Source organism: Plecotus auritus (genome assembly GCF_963455305.1).
Source record: "Plecotus auritus genome assembly, chromosome: 7".
Classification (NCBI taxonomy): Eukaryota; Metazoa; Chordata; class Mammalia; order Chiroptera; family Vespertilionidae; genus Plecotus; species Plecotus auritus.
In genome coordinates, this window is record NC_137774.1 from 3371270 (window position 1) to 3397481 (window position 26212).

The 26212-nt window shown below is 48.3% G+C and overlaps 2 protein-coding genes across 5 annotated transcripts in view; one reads left to right on the forward strand and one right to left on the reverse strand.

Moving 5' to 3' along the window:
• Positions 1-2282, reverse strand: part of TEN1 (TEN1 subunit of CST complex) — a 13217-nt gene extending 10935 nt beyond the window's left edge. The window contains exons 1-2 of one of the 3 annotated variants that reach the window (XM_080677537.1): positions 2147-2282; positions 128-252 (exon numbers count right to left, since the gene is read on the reverse strand). Coding sequence is in view for 1 of the 3 variants with exons in the window: in XM_080677535.1 (XP_080533661.1) it covers positions 128-252; positions 1803-1847 (170 nt within the window). In the remaining 2 variants the exon portion in view is untranslated. Of the gene's footprint in view, positions 1-127; positions 253-1802; positions 1854-1904 lie in introns of those variants that run through there. The other 2 variants (XM_080677536.1, XM_080677535.1) reach the window with 2 other exon arrangements.
• The window catches only part of ACOX1 (acyl-CoA oxidase 1), a 26100-nt gene continuing 2126 nt past the window's right edge, over positions 2239-26212 (forward strand). Inside the window, exons 1-13 of one of the 2 annotated variants that reach the window (XM_080677533.1) lie at positions 2239-2470; positions 2719-2878; positions 15503-15660; positions 17597-17704; positions 18674-18793; positions 18940-19055; positions 19907-20076; positions 21233-21395; positions 22036-22226; positions 22489-22668; positions 22788-22893; positions 23016-23159; positions 23447-23653. In XM_080677533.1, coding sequence (XP_080533659.1) covers positions 2350-2470; positions 2719-2878; positions 15503-15660; positions 17597-17704; positions 18674-18793; positions 18940-19055; positions 19907-20076; positions 21233-21395; positions 22036-22226; positions 22489-22668; positions 22788-22893; positions 23016-23159; positions 23447-23653 — 1944 coding nt within the window. In that variant the 5' untranslated portion in view covers positions 2239-2349. Of the gene's footprint in view, positions 2471-2718; positions 2879-8123; positions 8285-15502; positions 15661-17596; positions 17705-18673; positions 18794-18939; positions 19056-19906; positions 20077-21232; positions 21396-22035; positions 22227-22488; positions 22669-22787; positions 22894-23015; positions 23160-23446; positions 23654-26212 lie in introns of both variants that reach the window. The other variant, XM_080677532.1, reaches the window with a different exon arrangement.

Here is a 26212-nt window from a genome sequence, read left to right on the forward strand (position 1 = left end):
TAGACTGCTGTACAGTCATTCTTTGGGGGCACACACTTATAGGGGCTTCTACAATCCTAATCAAGACTCTAAACTGAAAAACTGGCCTTAAACCCAACTTGCAATTGTCAGAAAACCCTGGCCTTACCTTCTCCTCTCCGAGACACGGCCCAAGTTTTGCCGAGTAGCGTTCACCTTGCCCGAGGAAGCAATCAACTTGGCTTTGTTGTGTTGGTGATCTTCTGAGCCAGTTTTTGCCAAGAGGAATACAACCTAAACACAGTAGCCAAAAGAAATATTTTAATGCCTGGGAGCATTTAAAACAGCATCAGTAATAGTGCCCTCCCCAAGTATACCAGAGCTCGAGACAAAACCATCAGTAATCATGAACCTGATTTATTTAGAATTTTGCTATTCTGTTCATTGTGCATTTTCTTGCATTGATTTTGATTTTTTAAAATGTTTTATTAAAACACTGTTAATCTTAATTTTTTGGTGCTTCCTTACACTTTGTGTTGGAGGTGAATGATTCACTCGTGTACCCTATTCCCAGTGCTGGAGGGAACAGAGCATTACATTTATAGTTTTGGGGACAGAAAAAAAAAGGCTCTATGGAAAGTTAACTTCACAGGGTGATCTGCTCATAAACTCCTAAATGGGCAGGTCATCATGATGGGCAATGACTTCTCACGCCTGTACCTTCTGTAGTAAAAGGTTTTAAGCCAGCCCTGTCCACTGTTCCTGTGCAGCGAAGTTAACACAGCTTTGAAATAAGCAAAATCACCCTCAAGAGAGCACATAACATTGATAACGGTCCTGTAGTCCAATCCCCCCTCGCTTTTTCCCCACTTCCATGTCATCTTCCTTACATCTTCTCCTTTAATTCCAAATACAGAAAAGCTGCAAAATTGTTATTCTCCGTAGCCTTTGAGATCTTGCTTCTCCAAATATGGCATCAATTTGGCTCAAGTAGACTCATAAAAATTCTCTATAGGTTTGGCCCCATTTCTTACATTTTTTAAAAAAATATATATTTTATTGATTTTTTACAGAGAGGAAGGGAGAGGGATAGAGAGTTAGAAACATCGATGAGAGAGAAACATCGATCAGCTGCCTCCTGCACACCCCCCACTGGGGATGTGCCCGCAACCAAGGTACATGCCCTTGACCAGAATCGAACCTGGGACCCTTGAGTCCGCAGGCCGACGCTCTATCCACTGAGCCAAACTGGTTTCGGCCCATTTCTTGCATTTTTAAAAACAGGATTAAGGATGTTGATGACGTTATACAGGTAAATTAGGGAGATATAAAGGGGATGGTGTAGTGTGCTTTATCTTCATTATCATGGCATTAAGTCAAAGGCTAACGAAAACGAACCAATAAAGAAACAGCATTTAAGTGTTTTATCAACTTTTTAGGAATCAGAACTAAGAGCACAACTGATTAAAAGTGGCTGCTTCTAAGGCTGAACTTTGCTTTTCATTACAAACCCTCTTGTGCTAGATCTTTAAAAAACGTGTGCATTTACAACTTGGATGACGACGACGATAATTGTGAAAACAATAAAGTGGATTCCAAGATCTCTAAGTACAGGGCTAGCTCGGTCTCATTCCAAGTCCGCGCCCACCAGCCCAAACCCAGTTCACAGCGCCTACGCCCCTGGCAGCAAAGATGCCATGATCTTAACAAAGGATAACTAGAGCCTCGCCCCAGTGTTATTTCTGTCCCCGTCCCTTTTCAGATCCAATCTGGGCGGCTCTGGGGAAATCCTACGACCTCCCTTAGCAACTGCGCAAAGCCCACACGTCCACCACCCCCAGGACCTTGAGTCTCCTTCCCCTCGCTTTTCCCGGGAGGCCTTTGCGCATGGACCCGGAAGCCGCAGGGTGGTCAAGTCCCAAGGCGCAGGCGCAATCCCCCTTTACCTTGTTGTCCCGCCCCTTCCCAAGCCTCCAGCCAACCGGTTTGGGCGTCCGGGCCGTCTTTTGCTTCCTTTTTCCGCCCCGCGTGATCGCGTGACCAGGGGCGGTACTGAGCGCGCCGCACTTCCCCCTCCCTCTGGGCAATTGCTTGAGCAGCTTCCGGGGTCTCTTCCCCGGGTTTGGGGGGGCTCGGGTCAGGCGCTCCCCGGGCCGAGAGGTGGGGATTCGCCTTCCCGGGGGCTGACCTGAGTCAAGGAGACCACTCCGGCGCCACCGCCTCCTGGGCTAAGGCTGCGTACACGCCCAGCGGCCGCGGGGAAGTGGAGGGGGCGGGCCTGGGCGGACCGGGGGCGGGGACTCGCGCGGGCCTGGGGCAGCTCCTGGGCACGGCCCGCGCTGGAGATTCCGACAACCTTCGTCGACGCCGTCTCGGCCTCCGCTGTTTCTGATGGCTGTCACCATGAATCAGGACCTGCGCCGGGAGCGGGCCTCCGCCAGCTTCAACCCCGAGCTGCTCACGCACATCCTGGACGGCAGTCCGGAGAACACCCGGCGACGCCGAGAGATCGGTGAGGGCTGCGGGCCAGGCCTCCCTCGATACAGTCTGGGGGTGCTGTAGGACGTAGGCTCTGGTCCAGCTTTAGGGGAGCCGGGACCCCCACTTCTGGGGACGGCCTGTGGCGGCGGGTGGGGCGGGGGGGATCGCCCATCCGCAGAGGGGACCAGGGCCGTGACTCTGAAACCAGCTGTGATTCAGGGCGGTGTAACGGAGCCCAGAATGTCTGTCTTCGTCTTGATGCCCTTTAATCCCTTCCAGAGAACCTGATTCTGAACGACCCAGACTTCAAGCATGAGGACTTGAACTTCCTCACTCGCAGCCAGCGTTACGAGGTGGCTGTTAGGAAGAGTGCCACCTTGGTGAAGAAGATCAGGGAGTTTGGCATCTCAGACCCTGATGAAATCATGTGGTTTAAAAAGTAGGTATGCCTTAGCGCAGATCCAATGTTCACCGATGGCAAAAGCCCACACTTGAAATCCGCGGTCTGTGGGTGCTTGTTCATCGTGCCTGGCGTTTGAAGACTCCGACTGGCCTGTTTTCACGCCACTTGAAAGTTGTGTGTGCGTGTGGAAGAGAATGTTTACCTTTGTACCTAAGCCTTTTAAGAGAATGACATTGTGGAATGCTGATAGCGCATTGGTGCCCCTGCAATTTTCATTCTCAAGAATCGTACAGATTCTTGCCGCCTGGAGTCTCAATTTGAGTGATTCCAATTCAAAATGCCTTGGCTCTTTGTGGGAAGGAGGCTTGCTGCATTTAGATGCTGGATTCCGAGGGAATTTTCCATCGGGAGACCAAACATTGGTAAATGTTTCGTAGCAATAACGTATTTTTCTATGGTAGTGTAGATCTTGAGTTTGAAATAATGGGAAACGGGATGGATGAAGAACATTAGTCAAACCTCAGAACGAATAGAAAGCACCCTAAGAACTCGGCATTGTTGAATCTGGTGGCAGGGTTAAACGGTTCTCTGGTGCATATGAGGCCTCATAAAAACATCCCCAGGTCCCAGCGCTGAGCAGAGTACCTTCCTATTTTCAGACAATTCGTTTTTGTTGTTGTTGTTGTTGTTTGTTTTTTAATTGGAAAAAAATGCTCTTTGTTTTTGCCTAAATTCAAGGTACATGCCCTTGACCGGAATCAAACCCGGGACCCTTCAGTCCGCAGGCCGACGCTCTATCCACTGAGCCAAACCGGTTTCGGCGCAAATGCTCTTTTTTTATTTGTAAAGTTTGTAGCTCATGGCTGGGGAGATACTGAGGTGGAGCAGGGATTTTCATCCCTTTTCATCTCATGTCACACATGAACTCATTACTGAAATTCTGGGGCAGACCAAAAAACATATCTTCTGCTAATCTGACAAAAAGAAAAGGTATAATTTTGATTCCTTTACACTAGACAACTATTGTGTTAGCCGTTGTCATTTTTTTTTATTTGACAAGTTAAGAGAAAAGAGGTCAGTGCCCCTGACTAAATGGTCAGATATTATATGTTTTTTGTTTTAGAGAACTTTTAAATTTTTCTTTAATTTTTTAATTGATTTTAGGGGAGAGAGAGAAACATTGATTTGTCCCACTTGGTGATTTTTGTTCGTGCCCTGACTGGAGATCAAACCCCAGATCTTGGCATGTCAGGACAATGCTCTAACCAGCTGAGCCACCTGACCAGAGCTGGTATCGCATGTTTTAAAAATTCTTGTGACACTCCAGTGTGCCTCTTGCCACACACCTGCTCAGAATCACTGAGGTAGAGCAACTCCCGAGGAGATTATGTTTCTGAATTACCCAACGTGGGTTTGTAAACCTTAACATATTACTAAGATTTTATCATTCCTCAAGATAACACAAAAAGAGAGGTTTATTTTGTTTTGCCTTTAAATGGTTGATGCAATGCAGTTCAGAGTTGGTTAGACGATTTCATCATCTGTGATGATGACCAGACCCAAGTGAAGTCATGAGGAACTAGGACAAAGTCCTTTATGTGGGTTAAAGATTAGTGGACAGCAGGCAGGTTGGTATTATTTTCCATGACATAGACCTTGCTGTTTGGGGATTAACGGACACACTCTAACATGCCCTTGGACATCCTTCCAACATCCGTAGGCTGTGACAGGGAGATCAATATGTTAGCGAAGGGGATTGAAAAGTAATCTTGGCAAGTATCGAATGCCACGTCTTAAGCCTCCTTTGAATGTAAGTGACACCCATGTCTTACATCACTAAGACAGGTAACTGACATAGCTTCAATTGTGAGGTACATCAGATTTCTTAAATGCTAAAATTGGGGTGGGGGCGTGCTAGAATTGATGGAAAACTAGAGTATTTCTCTTTCTGGGGATTTTGGGCATTTACTGGTCTCTTTTACATCCACTCCTATCAAAATATAACTCACTTTTGAAGGTGACTGAATATTAGTAAAACAACTTTGAAATTCCTCAACATGAGCAACAACAGAATTTTTCAGTCTTTGAGAAAATAAGACCTTGCTGTTGAGGGATATAAAAGCTGTTTTTCTAATCTTTCCTGTAATTTTGTCTGTTAACTAGACTATTTGCTTTGAAAAAAACTGTTCTTAAGAGTAACTTAAAATTCTAATGAGAATCAGCCATGGATTTTTGTTACCTTTTTTAGGTTTTTATTTATTTTTTATTGGTTTTGAGGGAGAGAGAAACATCGATGCGTTGCTGCACTTATTTATGTCTCATTGGTTGCTGCTTGTATGTCCCCTGACCAGGGCTTCAACCGCACCTTGGCGTAGCAGGACCACACTCTAACCCAGGGGTGGGCAAACTTTTTGACCCGAGGGCCACAATGGGTTCTTAAACTGGACCGGAGGGCCGGAACAAAAGCATGGATGGAGTGTTTGTGTGAACTCATATAAATTCAAAGTAAAGGAGCGGAGGGGAGAGCAAGAGAACCCTCTGCTCTTTCGGCTCCGCGGGCCGGAAAGAACAGCCGAACGGGCCGGATCCGGCCCGCGGGCCGTAGTTTGCCCACGACTGCACCTGAGCTACCTGGCGGGGCCCTTAGGTTTTCAAAGCCGGTTCCCTGGAAGCATCTTCAGGAGACGTTAAACATAACTTGAAAACAAGCGCTCAGCCCCGACTGGTTTTCTCAGTGGTTAGAGCGTCAGCCTTTGGACTGAAGGGTCTTGGGTTCGATTCCTAGTCAAGGGCACATACCTCGGTTGCAGGCTTGATCCCGGCAACCAATCGATGTGTCTCTCTCACATCGATGTTTCTCTTTCTCTCCCCCACCCCCCTGCCTTTCCTCCATTCTCTCTAAAAAAATCAATGGGAAAAATATCCCTGGGTTAGGATTAAAAAAACAAGCACTCAGATTTTGTTCTTAGGTTGATTTTCTCTCTCTTTAAAATACATATTTTTATTGATTTCAGAGAGGAAGGGAGAGGGAGAGATAGAAACATCAATGATGAGAGAGAATCATGGATCGGCTGCCTCCTGGGGACCAAGCCTGCAACCCGGGCATGTGCCCTGACTGGGAATCGAACCGCTGACCTCCTGGTTCATAGGTTGACACTCAACCACTGAGCCACGTCGGTCGGGCATTAAGTTGATTTTCAAGGGGCCTCCAAAAAACCCCCCACGCAGCTCAGTATGTTATTAAGAACATGAATATCTCACAGTCTTTATTTTGTGTCACATTTCCCCCTCTCAGTTCCCTAGAACTTTGTGTGTGCCCTTGTCATCATTTTATAAACCCACAACCTCAGTTCCCTCTTGAAAGTAGGAGTGTCTTTTTTTGGCACCATTTTCAGCACCTGAGTGACAGCTTGTATTTCTCAGAAACCTCCTGGGCTCACTTCCTCGTTTGGTAAGACACTCGTTAGGGAGCGCTCTGATTCTCGTCCTGCCTTCGAGAATGACTTCTGCACGCAACTGTGTGTTGACTTCGGCTCCTATGCCGGTGAGGTGGGGTGTGCGTGTGTGAAGTGTGTTACTTCCCGCCAGGGCAGCAGTAAAGTGCTGCTAACCCGAGTGACTGGGAAAGCAGCCCCCCTCCTCTGTTCACCCGCCTGTCCCCTCTCTCCCTCCACTCAGTTTCAGTGACAGTTGATATTGCTGTGACAATCAGAGACCGTGGGTGATGGCTAGTCCAGGTGTTCCCTGGGTGTGTGAATCTGTCCCAGCACCTCTGGAGGGTGATCTTCCCCCCGAAAGATGGGGGGGTGATTTCAGGGCCTCTGCAGAAGTGAAAAGGGGCAGGCTACCCTCCTGTCCCTGCCTTCATGCTCTGCTTGTACAGACCAGGACGCTGGCGGCGACACCACCTCCTCTTCAGCCCTTGAGAAGTCATGACCGTCAGTTGTTTATTTTGTACTTCAGGCTCTTTCGACAGACAGATGGAACAGAACAGGCTCCTATAAAATCTATCATGCACTGTAGCCAAGGCTGACGGTGTAATTTGTATTTTGATTATTTCACAGCTTCTGTTCTATGAGAAAATAGTTGAAGACTGAATTTTATTATGATTAGAATTCTTTTAGTCCAGGGTAATTTTCAGAGACCATTGGCGATAGTTTAACAGGCTCACGGTACCTTCTGACCCGTCTGTAAACTCTGAAGGCCTTTAGCGATCTCCCGCCCTGGAATATAGAGCTACGTACCAGCCTGGGTGTTTGCTTCAGTTATCTAGGGAAGGGTAGTTTACATCCTTCTTTTTTTTTCATCTGCAATATGTTACTGTGCGTCTCTAAGAGAATTCTTTTTATTTTTTATTTTTTTTATTTTTATTTTTTAAATATATTTTTATTGATTTTTTACAGAGAGGAAGGAAGAGGGATAGAGAGTTAGAAACATCGATGAGAGAGAAACATCAGTCAGCTGCCTCCTGCACACTCCCCACTGGGGATGTGCCCGCAACCAAGGTACATGCCCTTGACCGGAATCGAACCTGGGACCCTTGAGTCCGCAGGCCGGTGCTCTGTCCACGGAGCCAAACCGGTCAGGGCGAGAATTCTCTTTTTAACATAACCCACAATAGTGTTGGCATGCAGAAAACATTAACAGAAATTAATGCATCAGATATCCAGTTGGTGTTCACTTTCCTGACTTACACTTTATTTTTAGTGGGTTTTTTTTAATTGAATTTTATGGGGTGACATTGGTTAATAAGATTACACTAGTGTAGGTCTCAGGCGTATGGTGTTATAATACATCATCTGCACGTTGTATTGTGTGAGCACCACCCCAAGTCAAGTCTCCTTCCTACATTCTTCTTTAGGATTTTTTGTTAACAGATCTACAAATAAGTGTTGTGTAGAATTCTTTTGATTTTCAAATAAGTAAAACCTGAAATAAAGCAAAAATAAAGACACACCAAAAAATCCAACCAATCAAACCAACAAAACAAAAAACAGAAGGTGTTTTTAGGCTAAAACGATGGTAAATGGGCTTCCTGGACTAAGCATAGAATTAAAGAGGAATTCTGACCCTGCAACGATAAGGGCAGAAAAGGTACCACTAGATCCTGCTGTTGGCTCTTGGGTGGTAAAACGGCGAATTTTACACTTAATCTCACAGGAAGGGGCTAAGTGCTCGCAATCTACCTTCCTCCCGGGCCCGGCAGGCAGGCAGGCAGGCAGGCAGGGTGGTAGACACAGTTTCTAATGAGGCTGAGACCCTTTTCTTTTCTCTCCTGTAGACTACATATGATCAATTTTGTGGAACCCGTGGGCCTCAATTTCTCCATGTTTATTCCCACCTTGCTGAATCAGGGCACCACTGCTCAGAAAGAGAAATGGCTGCTCTCCTCCCAAGGACTCCAGATAATTGGCACCTACGCCCAGACGGAGCTGGGCCACGGTTAGTCCACAACGAGGGCCAGTGGGTAACCCGCCTCAGGACTTCACTTTCCCGCTGACTCCCGGCATCCGGGGTCTTTCTGCTGCTGACCATTCGGGATTTTATTTTTAAATTGTCAAACGTTAAATAAAATTCAGCGCCCCATCCTCTCGTAGATCATTTCCCCGTAAACTGGTCCCAGGACTCTGGTCTGAAACAGCCTTCATTGCTACTTACTGTTGCTCCGTATACCCATGTTAACAGGGTTGAGCAGTTTGGAAAGATGGCGTTGAAAATGTGGCAAAGAGCCCTGTTGTGTTGGTGTCTGATGATGGAAGTGTTGGAAATTCTTGAGAGGGTTAATGCCTCTACATCTGGTAGATGCATCTGCTTTAATCGAATGTGGATTTTAATGGGGGCAGAGGATTAGAACAGTTAAGTGTCTTACTCATGATTCATCGCCCACTAGCGGGGTTATAAGGTGGTTTGAGAAAAAGTCGATGGTTCTTTGTTTCTTTTATACATCTTACCTATCCATGTCCATGTCCTCTGCATTCTGAATAGCTCCCGGTTAAATCGTTCCTAAAAGCCTGGCTACTTACAAAGGTTTGTGTTTGTTCTGGATGTGAAATAAGTTGGTTTTCGCGGACAAGGCCCTTGGCAGGTTTGTGTGTCTTGAATATGCATTGCCCTGTCTCATTTCTAATTACCATATTGCTTCCATTATGTAAATAAAGGAGAGGAAAGAGAGGGAAAGAGGATTTGGTGCATTTTGATTTGTGAGCTGGTTTAAGAAGATGCTTTTTATCATAAGCCCCGAGAGGGCTCCGACTCTGGTTCCGTGGTGTTCTGAACACCTAAGATCTGGGCTTCAGGACAGCCAGTCCTGAAATCACAGACCTGGAGAAAGGGAAGGAAAGTCCCATCCCCAGGGGCTTTCTCTCTTGGAGTGGGGGGGAGAGGGAGAGAAAGACGGTGTGTTTTGTAGTCTTGAAATAGGTTGTGGTGCAGAACCCTTTTTCTCTTTCAGTATTTATCACCGCAGAATGTTATGACTTAATAGTCATGTTGCTCGCCCTAACCGGTGTGGCTCAGTGGATAGAGCGTCGGTCTGCGGACTGAAGGGTCCCAGGTTCGATTCCGGTCAAGGGCATGTGCCTTGGTTGCGGGCACATCCCCAGTGGGAGGTGTGTAGGAGGCAGCTGATTGATGTTTCTAACTCTCTATCCCTCTCCCTTCCTCTCTGTAAAAAATCAATAAAATATATATTTTTAAAAATAGTCATGCTGCTCATAGGAGCCATAAGATGTAAACCCTCCTGAGTCTGAATGGGTCTGATGTGTTTATCTCTTATTGATTGGTCCAGTCCTCCTGCCTCTCTTTATAAAGTACATTCCAAATATATATTTGCCCGAAATTTTGAAGGAAGAGAGGAAACAGTGAGGACTTGACCTTCACTGGTTCGAGGAGCCCAGAAATTGGACTAAGGTCCTGTGTTGCTCTGGGCGAGTTTGCGTATGTGAGAATTCTCTTTTCCTTTTGCTTCTAGTTTCCAGAGATTTTCTTGTATTTGAACCCCCTTTGTCTCGATCTCTAAGTTTACTTTAGAGCAGCGATTTTCAGCCGCTGTGCCGAGGCACACTGGTGGGCTGCAAGCATTTTAAAACTTGCAGTACTGCCCTACCCGGTTTGGCTCAGAGCGTCGGCCTGCGGACTGAAGGGTCCCGGGTTCAATTCCGGTCAAGGGCATGTACCTTGGTTGCGGGCACATCCCCAGTAGGGGGTGTGCAGGAGGCAGCTGATCAATGTTTCTCTCTCATCGATGTTTCTAACTCTCTATCCCTCTCCCTTCCTCTCTGTAAAAATCAATAAAATATATTTAAAAAAAAAAAACAAAAAAAACCCCTGCAGTACCTATGTAGTCAGGGCCACGGACCTCTTTTCCCTTAGATTGTCACATGAAAAATGAAACAGCCACACAACAATGGCAATCCAATGTGCAAGCATCAAAATTATACCTTTTTGTTTTTGTCAGATGAGGAAATGATAGAAGATACTTTTCGGTGTGCTGCAGAATTTTAGTAATTACTCTGTGTGTGCATGAGATGAAAAAGGTGGAAAGTCACTGCTTGGAGAACAGTATTTTAGGATTAGGTCCTGTTTCTTGCTGGAATTTGGTTCCCATTGGTGTCAGCTGTCCTTCACTGACTGCTGTTCTTTTCCAGGGAAGCAGTCATTCTATTAGTTCATCGAAGTCCTGAGACTTTGGAACATTGATCAACAACGGTTACCTAAAGTGTTCGCACAGAACTATCCTTCACCTCGGAGTAGCCACTGAGCCGGGGAGAGACTCAGTATTGCTCATGCTTATTCCAGGATTGTCAAGAATCTTAGAATTCCATCGCCTGCCGAAAGTCTCAGTCACCAGTTTTCTCTCTTGCCTCTGGACTAGCTTCCCCCTAAATATGCATAAGTCTGTGTGGGCACACAGATTCTGACACGCATTTGGTCTGTGGGTCTGCGAGCCCAAGGCAGAGGTCTGGGCAGAGGGGAGCACCCTGACCCTAGGGTTTGCGTGCTGAAGGGGTCACCTAGAATGTGTGTGGCCCAGCGTTAACCATCCTGACCAGACACTGCTCCAGGTCGCAAAGCAGGTAGTATGTGTGGTCTTCACAGGTACTTGATCATGTCACGTTCTGGTCACTCCCTAGTGACTCTTCTTGCGTGTCATTTCTATTACTGACTGTTATTATTGTTATTGCTATTAAGGAAAATGCAGCTTATACCATACGTAGTGATCGTCCATGAAGATGGTGCAGTATCTTTGCAAATTCCCATAGCATCTTTCTCCCCCTGAAACTTGAAAAATAGTGAACTTGAATTTGTAAGTCAGTGATCTTTTTCCCCCTGTATCTTCACTGCTCTGTCTCCCCAACAGTCTCTGTCCTTTCTCCTGGGTGAGTCCCTTCCCTTTTGGGACTTCCCAGGAGACTCGCTCCCTAGGTATTTGGGCTCGTCTCCTTTCCCACTGTTAGAAATTACAGTGTCAACTTCTTAGCTTTTATTGCATCGTTCAATACTTTTCCTGAAACATAGAACCAGTGTGCAATATATTTAGCAACTTTTTAGTATACTTGTATCTCCATAGCCTCATCAGCATGGCTACTGTAACTTCGTGTTGCTACATTAACATGTATCTAAGAGTTAAGAGTTTTAATTTTCCAATGCTAGTGTGCCTAGATATTATTACATGTTTTGGCTTACTGTCTGCATTTCCCAAGTATAAAACTGAATTTTTTACTTTGAGTATCGATTAAATGGAATATCCATGTTGATCTTATATGAGTATACTGTACCCTTGCAATATTTTTTCTGTTGCCTCTGTTTCATTAAACATTTGGCCGTATGTGTTCAATGCCCCCTTCTCTGAGTAGGTGTAAGTGTTCTATTTTCTCCCAATCTTGTTGGTTTGATATTCAGTGCTTTGACCTATGTATGCTATAGAGTGATGAATGATCCCTTACTGTTTTATGTTTATTAACTCTTAGCTCATCACCATTGTTATGTTCTTTCTGGTTCATCTTTTTTTTTTTTTTTAATATATTTTATTGATTTTTTACAGAGAGGAAGGGAGATGGATAGAGAGTTAGAAACATCGATGAGAAAGAAACATCGATCAGCTGCCTCCTGCACACCCCCCACCGGGGATGTGCCCGCAACCAAGGCACATGCCCTTGGAATCGAACCTGGGACCCCTCAGTCCACAGGCCGACGCTCTATCCACTGAGCCAAACCAGTCAGGGCTCTGGTTCATCTTATAATAGTTTTATAATAGTTTCAATTTACTTCTAGAATCTTAAATATATTACAGTCATTTGTTTCTTCCTTTGTTTTCCTCCTAGCATCATAAACTCTGGCTCATGGCTGCTTTGTAAGATATTTTAAAATCTGATAGGCTAAGCCTACAACTATTGTTACATTTCAAGATACATGTATTTGGTGTACTTTGCATACTTATTCTTCTAGATGAATTCTGATTGCAGTTTATCAAGTCATAAAATTTATTCTACAGGAACTTAAAATCCATGTTACATTAAATCCTTGTGATTTATTTAGTCCTTTCAGCCAGGAATTAGCAATTTCTTTTTTGTTCTTATCTTTTTTATTCATGTTATTAGGTATATATTTTTTCCTAATTAAATTTTTAATATCCTGAGCTAAGTTACTTAACACATTTTAAATATTTTGTTGATTTTGTAAATCTCTTCTCTGGTGTTTCTACTTGAATGGTCCTAATCAATAAGAATGCAGTGATTTTTTTTTTCTTTATAGCCTATAGCTTTTCTTTCTTTGTTAAAAATTTTATTTATTGATTTGAGAGAGAGAGAGAGAGAGAGAGAGAGAGAGAGAGAGAGAGGTGTTGTTCCACTTATTTTTGCATTCATTGGTTGCTTCTTGTATGTGCTCTGACAGGGATCGAACCCACAGCCTTGGTGTATGGGGACAATGCTCCAGCCAACCGAGCTACCCGGCTAAGGCTTACAGCGTTTCTAAAACCATTTATGAACGATGGTGTTCTTTTTATTTCTTCCTGTCTCCGACCTTATCCACCACATCATTTTGTCCTCGGTGTTGACTGGAAAGGCCTTCAGTGTTATGGTTTTAAAAGAATTAACTCTAGTGCTTCACCAAGTAAAATGTAAAATCTATAATCATAAAGGCGTAATATGCTGATTAGACCGGACAGCCTTCCGGACAAAGCCGGGGCTGCGAGGGAAGCCCGGGTCCCGGGTGCCAGAGGGAAGGCCAGAGGGAAGCCCGGGTCCTGGGTGCCAGAGGGAAGCCGAGGGAAGCCCAGGTCCCAGTGCCAGAGAGAAGCCCGGGTCCCGGTGCCAGAGGGAAGCCCGGGTCCCGGTGCCAGAGGGAAGCCGAGGGAAGCCCAGGTCCCAGTGCCAGAGGGAAGCCCGGTCCCAGGTGCCAGAGGGAAGCCCGGTCCCAGGTGCCAGAGGGAAGCCCGGGTCCCAGTGCCAGAGGGAAGCCCGGGTCCTGGTGCCAGAAGGAAGCCGCTGGGAGAAGGAAGGCCTACTCTTGCACGAATTTCGTGCATCGGGCCTCTAGTGGTATATAAAGCCCCGGCCGGGTAGCTCAGTTGGTTAGAGCATCATCTGCATGCACCACGGTTGCGGCACATGCAAGCATTAACCACTGAATGCGTAAATAAGTGGAACAACAAATCGATGTTTTTCTCTCTCTCAGCCTCCCTCCATCCCCCTCTCTCTAAAATTTTTTTATTATAATCTTCATTATGCATGACTTTTTACAACAAATATTTAAGTCAAAGAATTGTCTAAGATCACGTTCTCCTTGTAACAGGCCTAAATTCCATCCCCTTCTAAATGACATTCTTCAGTCTCAAGAACAGCTTCTGCTGTAGTGGTATTACCCGTGTCCTACGCGTGGGTTTGTGGTAGCCCTTGTTGTGCGGTATTATTCCGTAATGCCGCACTCCGCTGCCCGCCTCCCGGGTGTCTGATGGGGCCCCCCCTCCCCAGGCGCAGCCCTGGTTTCTAGTAATGCAAATCGGCCTCTCCGCTGCGCCTGGGCCCTGGCCACCGCTGTCAGCCCTAGTTCAAAGCGGTGTTTTCTTTTCAGGCCCCAGGCATACATTTATTTTGCTCCCCAGCCACCGCGCTTTTAAAAAGGGGACAGCTGGCATTCTTTTTTTTTAAAAAATATATTTTATTGATATTTTACAGAGAGGAAGGGAGAGGGATAGAGAGCTAGAAACATCGATGAGAGAGAAACATCGATCAGCTGCCTCCTGCACACCTCCCACTGGGGATGTGCCCGCAACCAAGGTACATGCCCTTGACCGGAATCGAACCCGGGACCCTTCAGTCCGCAGGCCGACGCTCTATCCACTGAGCCAAACCGGTTTCGGCCAGCTGGCATTCTTGATAGTGAGTGAGAGGTGCTCTCTCATCCTTGAGCGTGTTTTTTTTAACTGATCATTTTGAAATGATTGTCGATTCCTCGGAAGTTGCAGCAATAGCATGGAGCGGTCCCGGGGACCTTTCACCCAGTTTCCACCAGTGCTCACACCTTACTGGACGTTTCCAGGGACAGCTCTGGTTTCGGCAAGTCTCTAGCGTCCTCATCATTGTCCTCAACGCAGGGACACTAGACTAGGAGATGTGTGTAGGCGATAAGGGTCTTTATTTTCTTTTTAGGGAGGGAGGAGGAAGGGAGAGAGGGTCCCACTTACTCATGCACTCATTGCTTGATCCTTGCATGTGCCCTGACCAGGGAGCATCTACCAGTCGGGGCATGCAGAAAGCAGCCCCTTGACGTTGCTCTCGCCAATCCATGTTTCTCTCTCAAAATTAAAAAAAAATACAAGGGCTTGTAGAAGGCATAGAGAACTATTTCCCATTAAGATAAATTCACACAAAAGTCCAAGGCATCTGCAGATTTTAGGTGGGAAAGGATGACTTTAGTAAGTGGAATTGAAATTACTCCGAAGATGCTTCTTATCCTCAGTGACAATCCCCATAGAGCACAATGGAGAGCTTGTTAGCCATGCATCTGTTACTTGTGGTTGATGGTGTGGTCTTCACTAGAAATTGCATGTTTTTTAATTTCTGACATGTATTGGGGTCAAGAGCACTGCCAGTTTTTGTATTAAGCTGTTTCCGTGGCATGAGGCTAGATCTCGATGAGGAACCCGAGCGAGATGCGCACAGCTGAGGCACGAGGGGCGGCGCTGGCTGTTGGGCGGCCGGACAGAAGAGGCCAGCATGGCTGAAATCGGACCTCGGCAGACCTCCCCGAGAGAGCGACCGAGCCCTGTCTCAGCTGCTCTGCAGAGCAAAGCAGTGCGCAGCCGGAATGCCGCCTTCCGCGCACCCTCTTCGGATTTCTCCCCTCCTTTGATTGAATGGCAGCCGGAGCCCCCGGCCTTGCTCACACGGTTTGGGCCGCACAGGCTTTGAAATGGCAGTCAGTGCCGCCACACGGAGCAGTTTGAGAGCTGAGTGCTGTACGAAGAGACAGGGAAACGGCCACGTTAGCAAGTAATGCAGAAAGGGGCGGTGCTCTGACACGTGGTGAAGCCCCCCACTAATGCGTACTCACAGAAGCTTGTTTTTTCTCTCCTCTCCTCGATCTGTCTGTCCACATTGCTGCTTCTCTCCCACCCGATGGCTCTTCTCAAATGCCCACCTCGGTGTGCCTTCGAAGCTTTGCGCACCGAGGGCCCTCGCCTCTGGATCTCCACTTGGGCATGTTCCTGCCCACCTTGCTTCACCAGGCGACTGCGGAACAGCAGGAGCGCTTCTTCATGCCCGCCTGGAACTTGGAGGTCATTGGCACTTATGCCCAGACAGAGATGGGCCATGGTACGGTGCATTCAGTCTACGTTCTGGGTGGGGCGGGGCGCTGCACGCTTAGCACATGTGGCATGCCCGCCACGTGCTAGCGATGGCATGTACGAGCTGTTGACATGCGATCTTTCTGTAGAAGCCAGGTTTTTCAGCATACAAGCCTTGGCAAAGACATTGCTTTGGTCAGTGAAAGTGAAAGGTTACACGATCACAGAGATAGGCTGATGTTTCTTTTCCATGGCTTCCCCGTTAAAAGGTCAATAATGACAAGTCAGGCCTTGCTAAGTGGTTTTTCAGGTTCACTGAAGTTGCGTAGGATGTATGCATATAGACTCTGAACCCATCTTTCTTCGTTACTATCTGATTACCCTTACTACTGATACATCAGGAACTGGCAGAAATTCCAGAAGAAATACAGATTTATAGTATGTGTGCTCTTTGATTTGCTGATGTGAAGTGAGTGGTTTATGTAACCCAAACATGCAGCATTTTACACCTGGAAGTTACTTATGTCTTGACTCAGTAAATGCAGTGAAGTTCTAAAGCTAGCTTAGCCAGAGTTCAGACAAATAAGATTAGCTGTGCCCTGGCCGATGTTGCTCAATGGTTGGAGCGTCGGCCCTTACGCTGAAGGGTTGTTGGCTCAATTCCAGGTCAAGGGCTCACACTGAGTTGCAGGTTCGATCCCAGTCCTGGTTGGGGTGTGTGCAGGAGGCAGCCAATTGATGTGTCCCTCACATCAATGTTTCTCTCTCTCGCTCTCTCTCTCTCTGTCGGTACCCCTCCCTCCCTCCCTTCCATTCTCTCTAAAAATCAATGGGAAACAATATTCTGGGGTGAGGATTAGCCAAAAGGAAGAACAAGATCAGCTGTGCCTCCAGGCGGTTGGCTCCTCTCTGGCTTTGTCCTTCGTTCGCTCTGGCTTCTCGTTTTCTCTCAGAGGTTTCAGGACACCTGGTCTGTGTAGTTGCCGTTTGCATCTTATTTCTGTGTGGCTTCATCTCATGTTATAGCTGCTTTGTCTTCTGGCTTCGGTGCTGAGTGCTGCTTGGCAGGGTGTTCAGGGCTCAAAGTGGAATGCCATTTGGTTCAGATGTGCATTTGAAAACACTTGGTCATCATCGGTTCTGTTCAGTGTTGCCTCATTCTCTCAAAAAGCTGCTGCCGTGGTGAAAGGAGTCTCCGTGCCTGTTTCCTTGATTCCCACTCTGGGAAGGTTGTGGGTCACACGTAAACTGGCGTGGCTGCTGTTCACCTGGGAAGTTTCTAAAGGTTTGAGAGTTTCCGTGTTAGTGAGATCCATCCAGCGTGACACAGCTGTTCGTGTTCTGAGGGAGAGCGACACTTAGAACATCTGCCTGGAAGTCTTTAAGAGAACTGGCCCTCTGCATTGGGACTTAAAGCATGACTCCCCACCCCCTTCAGTACACATGGCACCGGGAGCTCCTCCTGGTCACACCAGTGAGCCGGCCAGGGCGAGGCACGGCCTAGGTCTGTTCCCCAAATGTGACTCCTTTTTCCGATCTTGTTTGCCATCCTAGCAATTCTTCTGAAAGAAACGCTCCGTTTACAAGACCTTTAGCTGGAGAGTCTCTTCCTCTCACGTAGTTGGTGAGGAAAACACAATCATCTGCGTTGAAATTGGCATACTCACACTTAGAGAGGGGCTTAAAGGGGCAGTTAACTGTGAAACTCACGTCCTGGGATCTTAGAAACTAGGACTCTAAGTTGCCTTCACTTTTACTTTTGGTTGCTCTAAATGATGTTACCTGGTTAAGTACAGGGAGTTACGTATCTTGGTTATCAACCATGGGTAGCTCATCTAAAAACGCTGTATTGTTGTTAGAGCTGTTACCCTCTGAGATACTGGAGCGTAGAGGCCTGGCCAGGAGACCTGACTCTGTACCTATTTTCCCTTATTTAGCTGACGTGATGTGATTTATTTCCTTAGGGACTCATCTGCGAGGCCTGGAAACCACAGCCACATATGACCCTGAAACGCAGGAGTTTATTCTCAACAGCCCTACTGTGACCTCCATCAAGTGGTGGCCTGGTGGACGTAAGTGAGCTTTCAACAGTTACTGGATGTTTTAAGATCATGTTTAGAATGGAGAGCTTCTGTGAGAATATCGTTTGGAAATATAGAAAAAACTTCCTTTTCTTAATAGAAAAACTCTTCAGGCTTAACTATTCTAAGCTATTTGACGTTCTGCTGAGCGCGTTACAGATACTTATACCTTACATAGCGCAGAAGGGAGAGCTGTCTCACTCTGCTTTTCTCAGCTTTCATCGAAGCATGTCTGAGTATTAGCGTGCTTTATATCGTCATCATTCAGGTAGCTCTGTACTCCCTGTTTGGTTAGTCATTTCTGTATTGAAAAGCACTTGAGTTTATTCAGATTTTTATTATAAATAAGTTTGACATGAAACTCATTTAATATTGTCTTCCATTCTGAGTCATTGTCTTAGAATATATATTTCAGATGGTGTTAGTGCTTGAAGGATTTTGTTATTCACATTATACACTGAGTGGCCAGATTATTATGATCTCTGAACGCATAATAATCTGGCCACTCAGTGTATATCCTATATAATAAAAGGCTAATATGCAAATTGTCCCCTCCACCAGGAGTTCGACCAGCAGGCAGGCTGGCCAACCGCCCATGTCCCCTCCCCCTGGCCAGGCTGGCCGGACCCCACCCATGCATGAATTCATGCACCGGGCCTCTAATAAATATATATATATACACTGAGTGGCCAGATTATTATGCATTCAGAGATCATAATAATCGGGCCACTCAGTGTATATGGAAATGAAGGATTGCTCTGCCAGAGTTCCATACATTTTAATAACTCTCATCTTACATAGATTTTCTTCTGAAAACTAGGGTGGCGCTGTCATAGGAAAGGCTTTCTGGCACACTGCTGAGAGTCTAGCGTTACATTTAACATGTTTTCTCTTTCATTTCTGTCCCTTGGATCATGTCAGAATGGCTCACTTGTGTCTCTTGTTTTTTTGATGTTGCAGTTGGAAAGACTTCAAATCATGCGATAGTACTAGCCCAGCTCTACACCCAGGGGAAATGCTATGGATTACATGCCTTCATTGTACCTATTCGTGAAATTGGAACCCACAAGCCTTTGCCAGGTTAGAGTTGTTCATCTGACGTGGAGATAAAAACTCAAACCGAGCACTTCGTTCTGCAGAAAGCATGAAACACAACTACAGGAGCGTGGGGACAGCCAGGATTTCCAGAGCATAGACCCTGGTGACTTTCCTTTCTCTCGTGGTAGGTATCACCGTTGGCGACATTGGTCCCAAATTCGGCTATGATGAGATGGATAATGGCTACCTGAAGATGGACCATTATCGTATCCCCCGAGAAAACATGCTGATGAAGTACGCCCAGGTATGTGAGACAGAGGAGGAGCCGCGGTGTCGGGCTCGGGTCGCTGTGGCTGGTGATGATCTCAGGGTTAAAGGGTCTGTTTCTAGGAGCTACTGACATGGCTTTACTTCTTTTTTTTTTTTTTTTTAATATATTTTACAGAGAGGAAGGGAGAGGGATAGTTAGAAACATCGATGAGAGAGAAACATCGATCAGCTGCCTCCTGCACACCTCCCACTGGGGATGTGCCCGCAACCAAGGTACATGCCCTTGACCGGAATCGAACCTGGGACCCTTCAGTCCGCAGGCCGATGCTCTATCCACTGAGCCAAACCAGTTTCGGCCATAGCTTTACTTCTGATGCTGCTTTTATTATGACAGTGAAGCCAGAAGCCGTTGGCAGGTCTGAAGAGCATATTCTGGTCGGCTAAACCAGCGGTCTCAAACTTGAGGGCGCATTAGAATCATCTGCAGGGCCGGCTGAAATCCACAGTGCTTTGCCCCCAGAGTTTCTGATTTAATGAGATTATTTATTTATTTTATTTCATTGATTTTTAGAGAGGAAGGGAGTGGGAGAGAGAGAGTAACATCAATGTGAGAGCAGAAACATCGACTGGCTGCCTCCCACACACCCCCTATCTGGGATCGAGCCCGCAACCTGGGCCTGTGCCCTGACCAGGAATCACACCAGCAACCTTTCGGCGCCCGGGACTCTGCCCGACCAATTGAGTCACACCGGCCAGGGCTTTCTGTTTCAAACAAGTTCCCAGGCAATGCCCCTGTGCCGTTCTGGGACCGCACGTCGAGAACCCCTGGCCTAAGCTGCCTCTTGGGTTTCACAGAGGAAGCCTCAGCCCCCTGTCCTTTCCCAGGTGAAGCCTGATGGCACCTACGTGAAGCCCGTGAGTAACAAGCTGACCTACGGGACCATGGTGTTCATCAGGTCCTTCCTCGTAGGAGAAGCTGCCCGGAGCCTGGCGAAGGCCTGCACCATTGCCATCCGATACAGCGCCGTGAGGCACCAGTCTGAAATCAAGCCGGGGTGAGGGCGGAGGCTGGGTGGGCTCATTACTGAACTCCAGGCTTTGCGCCCGTTCAGATACCAAATCCCCAACTGCGGTGCAGAGAAGACGCCCTGGCCATAAACTTAGCTAAGGTGGCAGCGTACGGGGCCTGCTACTTAGAACCTAGATTTCCTTTTCTTATTTTAAATAGTTTATTGATTTTTTTACAGAGAGGAAGAGAGAGGGATAGAAAGCTAGAAACATCAATGAGAGAGAGACATCGATCAGCTGCCTCCTGCACGCCCCCCACTGGGGATGTGCCCGCAACCCAGGTACATGCCCTTGACCGGAATCGAACCTGGGACCCTTCAGTCCGCAGGCCGACGCTCTATCCACTGATCCAAACCGGTTAGGGCTAGATTTCCTTTTCTTAAGCGGAAAGATGAGGGTACCACTTCATTCTTCTTAACCTGCTAAGAAAAACAGTAATAATATTACTTGAGCTCTACTCAGGAAATGTTCAAAACAATGAAGGCAGCTTGAAAATTCGAATTGCTACTAACAACTACAGATCGGCCTTGGTGAAAGTGACATTGAACTTGGCTCCCTGTGGTGTCCATGCCCGTAGTTTATCCCTACCACTGCCTTCCACTTGGGCATCACCTTTCACTCCAAAAGAAGGAATAAAGAAATTGGTTAGAGCAGACCTTCTTAGAATTTAAATGTTTAATTCTGTGCTTTGGGTCTTCTCCATAGTTGTGGTCAAAATATAATTTATTCAGCCATCTAGTTAGCAGGTTAGATCTCTTGACCATTGCCTTCCTCCTACGACGTTAACTAACTTTGCCTTTGTATGTTGCCGTAAGATAGTTTCTGTAGTCATGCTGGAAGGACAGAAAGATCTGAACTTCACAGCTCGAAACGTGTGTCCACCTAAGACGGGGGGTTAAGAGTGTCTTCTGTGGCAACATAGTCTCATTGTAAATCGAGGGTCTGCCCCTTACTAGCTGCGTGAGTGCAGCTGGGCCCTGGACCTCTCCTTGTCCCATCTGTAAAATGGGGTAATAAGTGTTACCTCACAGGGTCTTTATGAGGATGAAATAAGTTAATATACCAAAGTGCTTAGACTAGAACCTGGCGCAGAGTCAGTTCTGTATATGTATGTAATTTTTTCCCTTTTTCTATATATTTTAGTGAACCGGAACCACAGATTTTGGATTTTCAAACCCAGCAATATAAACTCTTCCCACTGCTGGCCACTGCCTACGCCTTCCATTTTGTAGGCGCCTACATGAAGGAGACCTATCATCGCATTAATGAAGACATTGGCCACGGGGACCTGAGTGAGCTGCCCGAGGTGCGTGTGGAGGCTCGTGCACTCGTGGGCACCCTTCTCTTTCGTGTTTGCCTGTTAGATAGTGTCCGGAGGAAGCACACATTGGGATTTCTTGAATGGTCCATGTATTCTCAAAAGATCCAAAAAATTCTTCCGATTGAATGGAGTTAGCTATGAACACATGTAGGGTTTATTTTTATCATTTTATTGATTTCAGAGAAGAGAGAGAGAAACATCAATGATGAGAGAGAGAATCATTGATTGGCTGCCTCCTGCACGCCCCACACTGAGGATCGAGCCCACAACCCGGGCATGTGCCCTGACTGAGAATCGAACCATCACCTCCGGGTCCATAGGTTGACGCTCAACCACTGAGCCACGCCGGTTGGGCTGTGGGTTTGGTCTTTAAGTTTCCGAAGCGCTGCACCATGTTGGTCGTCTGTTAATGAAGGGAACATAGTGGGGACTTTCTGCCAAGTAGAGCAGTTCCAAGTGTGGGAGTGGGAGTGGGCGCGATCAGGCCAGTAGATGCCCACGCTGCTTCCGATACACGCGTGGCAGGTGATTTTGAAAGCGACCAGCGCTGGCAGGGGAGGGTTCGTGTTTCTCCTGGAACTCAGCTGTCAGCGCACACGTTCTGACGGCCCTTGCTTGCCCTCAGCTTCATGCCCTCACCGCTGGGCTGAAGGCTTTCACCTCCTGGACCACTAACACCGCCATCGAAGCGTGTCGGATGGCCTGTGGCGGGCACGGCTACTCTCACTGCAGCGGCCTCCCGAACATCTACGTCACCTTCACCCCGACCTGCACCTTCGAGGGAGAAAACACCGTCATGATGCTGCAGACGGCCCGGTGAGTCTGGACCGCGATGACTGGCCTGTTAGCTAGAGCGTTCGAGTCCTTCCCACCGGCTCCGGTTACCGTGTTTTCTCTTCACGTTAAATGTGTTCCTGAAAGACGTCATTGTGCCTTCTCCCCGGACCCCCTCTGTTGATCTTGTGATCAGACTAGTGAGTGCGAAACTCACCTGCCCCGTAACTTACACCTCCTGAAGGTTTGGTTTCATTCCTGTTTCACACGAAGCAGGCTGCTGAAAGCGTGTGTATGGCTTTAGGTTTCTGATGAAAAGCTACGACCAGGTGCACTCGGGAAAGCTGGTGTGTGGCATGGTGTCCTACTTGAACGACCTGCCCAGTCAGCGCATCCAGCCGCAGCAGGTGGCCGTGTGGCCCACCGTGGTGGACATCGACAGCCCCCACAGCCTCACCGAAGCCTATCGGCTCCGGGCGGCCAGGTGAGCTCCCCTCGGGGCAGCCGAGGGGCCTCGGGCTGGGGGCCTGAAGCAAGAGGAGGGCGGCGTGGGCACCATGGATCCCTCCCTCCGAGCTTCAGTTTTCTGTCATTTCTTAACAGATTAGTAGAAATCGCTGCCAAAAACCTTCAGACTGAAGTGAGTCACAGGAAAAGCAAGGAGGTCGCGTGGAACCTGACTTCCGTGGACCTCGTGCGAGCAAGTGAGGTCAGTGATGGCGCTGCGCTCCCGGCCGGCCCTCACGCCGCCACCCGCCTCGCTCTCCGGCAGACGCTGCCGCGGGTGGCGAGTCCCGCAGCGTTCTCACCTCTGCTGCCCTCTCTCTGCAGGCGCACTGCCACTACGTGACCGTAAAGCTCTTCTCGGAGCAGCTCCTCAAAATTCAGGATAAGTCCCTCCAGGCCGTCTTGAGGAATCTGTGCCTCTTGTATTCTCTGTACGGGATCAGCCAGAAGGCGGGGGATTTTCTTCAGGTCAGTATTTTCTTAAGTTGAAGGCTTCTTTTTTTTTTTTTGTAGAGAAATGATTGTGGTCTGATTTATAGTTGTGCATGCATATAATATATCGAGCTGTCTACATACAGGGGCGGGCAAACATAGGTTTGCAGGTCGTATGGAAAAAGACATGCAGGTTTTGATTATTACAACAGCGTCATTAACTCAAAAGAGCGTCACGACGTAACCGTGAACCTCCCGTTGCCCACCCCTGGACGGACACACACACACACACACACGCCGTTTGCGTGTTTTGTTTCTTGCAGGAGAACATCCTGACAGACTCTCAGGTCACCCAGGTGCACCAGCGCATCAAGGAGTTACTGACCGTGATCCGCCCAGACGCTGTCACGCTGGTCGATGCGTTTGATTTCCAGGATGCGTCGCTGGGCTCCGTGCTGGGCCGCTATGATGGCAACGTGTACGAGAACCTGTTCGAGTGGGCCAAGACCTCCCCGCTCAACAAAGCCGAGGTAGCGAGCAGTGTCCTCTCACCGGGGTGGTGCTTCAGGTCCCTGTTAGACAGCAAAGACCTCGGGCGGGTCCGTCTGTAAAAGCTTTGAAGCTCGCCTCGGACAGTCGGTTACTCAAGCAGCAGGTTCAGAAGGGAACTGGGTCATTCCTGCAGCGAGCAGGTTTGACTACCTTGACTATTTAGTAAGTCGTTCAAGTTTTCCAAACATACACAAAAGGAGAAGACTGCACTACAGCACCACGTGCCCCAGGTCATGCTGCAACTATTGTCTACTTACAGCCAGCCTCCACCCTCTCCTCCTAAGGCTTACTATTATTTTTAACTAGAGGCCCGGTGCACGAAATTCGTGCACGGAGGGAGGGTGTCCCTCAGCCCAGCCTGCACCCTTTCCAATCTGGGACCCCTCGAGGGATGTCTGACTGCCCATTTTGGCCCGATCCCAGTAGGATCGGGCCTAAACAGGCAGTCGGACATCCCTCTCACAGTCCAGGACTGCTGGCTCCCAACTGCTCGCTTGCCTGCCTTCCTGATTGCCCCTAACCGCTTCTGCCTGCCAGCCTGATCACCCCCTAACCATTCCCCTGCCAGCCTGATTGATGCCTAACTGCTCCCCTGCCAGCCTGATTGCCCCTAACTGCCCTCCCTGCAGGTCTGGTCACCCCTAACTGCCCTCCCCTGCAGGCCTGGGTCCCCCACAACTGCCCTTCCCTGCAGGCCCGGTTGCCCCCAACTTCCCTCCTCTGCTGGCCTGGTCATCCCTAACTGCCCTCCCCTACAGGCTTGATAACCCCCAACTGCCCTCCCTTGCAGGCCTGGTCCCTCCCAACTGCCCTCCCCTGCTGGCCATCTTGGGGTGGCCATCTTGTGTCCACATGGGGGCAGCCATCTTGTGTGTTGGGATGACGGTCAATTTGCATATTACTCTTTTATTAGATAGGATAGAGGCCTGGTGCACAGGTGGGGGCCAGCTGGTTTGCCCTGAACAGTGCCCCGGATCAGGGTGGGGTTTCCCTTGGGGTGTGGGGCGGCCTGGGCGAGGGGCCTGTGGTGGTTTGCAGGCCGGCCACGCCCCCTGGCGACCCAAGCGGAGGCCCTGGTATCTGGGATTTATTTATCTTCTATAATTGAAACTTTGTAGCCTTGAGTGGAGCCAAGCCTCCTGCTTGCTCCGTGGCCACAGCCATTTTTGTTGGGATTTATTTATCTTCTATAATTGAAACTTAGTAGCCTTGAGTGGAGGCCTGGGCTGGCCAGGGTGTGTGGAAAGCTTGGCTTCCTCTATTGCCCGGGAAACCCAAGCCTCCTGCTCGCTCCATGGCCGGAGCCATCTTGGTTGGGTTGATTTGCATACTTTCTCCTGATTGGCTGGTGGGTGTGGCTTGTGGGTGTAGCAGAGTGATGGTTAATTTGCATATTACTCTTTTATTAGATAGGCTTCTTTATTGTTGAAAGTATTACATATGTCTCCTTTTTCCCCCATTGACCTCTCCCCCCAGCACAAGCCTTCACCCCCCCCTACTGTCCATGTCCACTGCTAAGGATTATTTTGAAACAGATCTAAGATGCCAGATAATTTCATCCATAAATCCTATCTAATAAAGAGGGCATATGCTAATTGACCATCACTCCATCACAAAGATGGCTGCACCCACAGCTGAGGCCAAGTTCCCTTAAGTAGCCTTAACAAGCAATCAACAGGGACCTGAGGCTATGACCTCCCCCGCCCCTGCGGGGCTTGATGGGGGACCTCAAGGTGCACTTCCCGTCCTGGTGCTGGGCTAGGGGACCTCAGGCTGCTCCCCCTACCCCAGTGCCAGGCTGGGGGACCTCAGGCCGCACCCCCCGCCCCAGCACCGGGCCAGGGGACCTGAGGCTGTGCCTCCCTGCCTGGCAGGGCTTGACTGGGGACCTCAGGCCGTGCTCCCCACCCAGTGGGGCTTGACGGGGGCCTCAAGGTGCACCCCCAGTGCTGAGTCGGGGGAACTCAGGCTGCGCCCCCCCACCCACCTAGCAGGGCTTGACAGGGGACCTCAGGCCATGCCCCCCACCCAGCAGGGCTTGACAGGGGACTCAGGCTGTGTCCCCCACCTGGCGGGGCTTGACGGGGGACCTCAAAGCATGCCCCCCACACCATCTGGGGGACCTCAGGCCATGCCCCCCATCCTGGCGCTGGGCCAGGGGACCTGAGACTACGCCCCCTGCCTGGTGGGGCTTGATAGGTTGGGACTGGCTGGGTCTGGATCTAGCCCAATGTGGGGAGGGGCCAGCCGGGTCTGGGTCTCATACGATTTTGAGGCGCATGTGGGTGGGCGGGGACTTGACTCTGGGTCCCCCTTTTAATGTGCAAGAATTTCGTGCACCGGGCCACTAGTATTTCAATAAATACGTATCTCTAAAAGAGAAGGATTATATCATGAAGTACTCCATGCCTAGAGTTTCCCAGTTGGCTCAATTCTGTTTCCCTCCACACTTCAAATTCTTTGGGTCAGGATCCAAATAAGGCCCTGATAATTTCTTGGTTAAAAGTATGCTCTTTTAGCCCTGGTCGGTGTGCTAA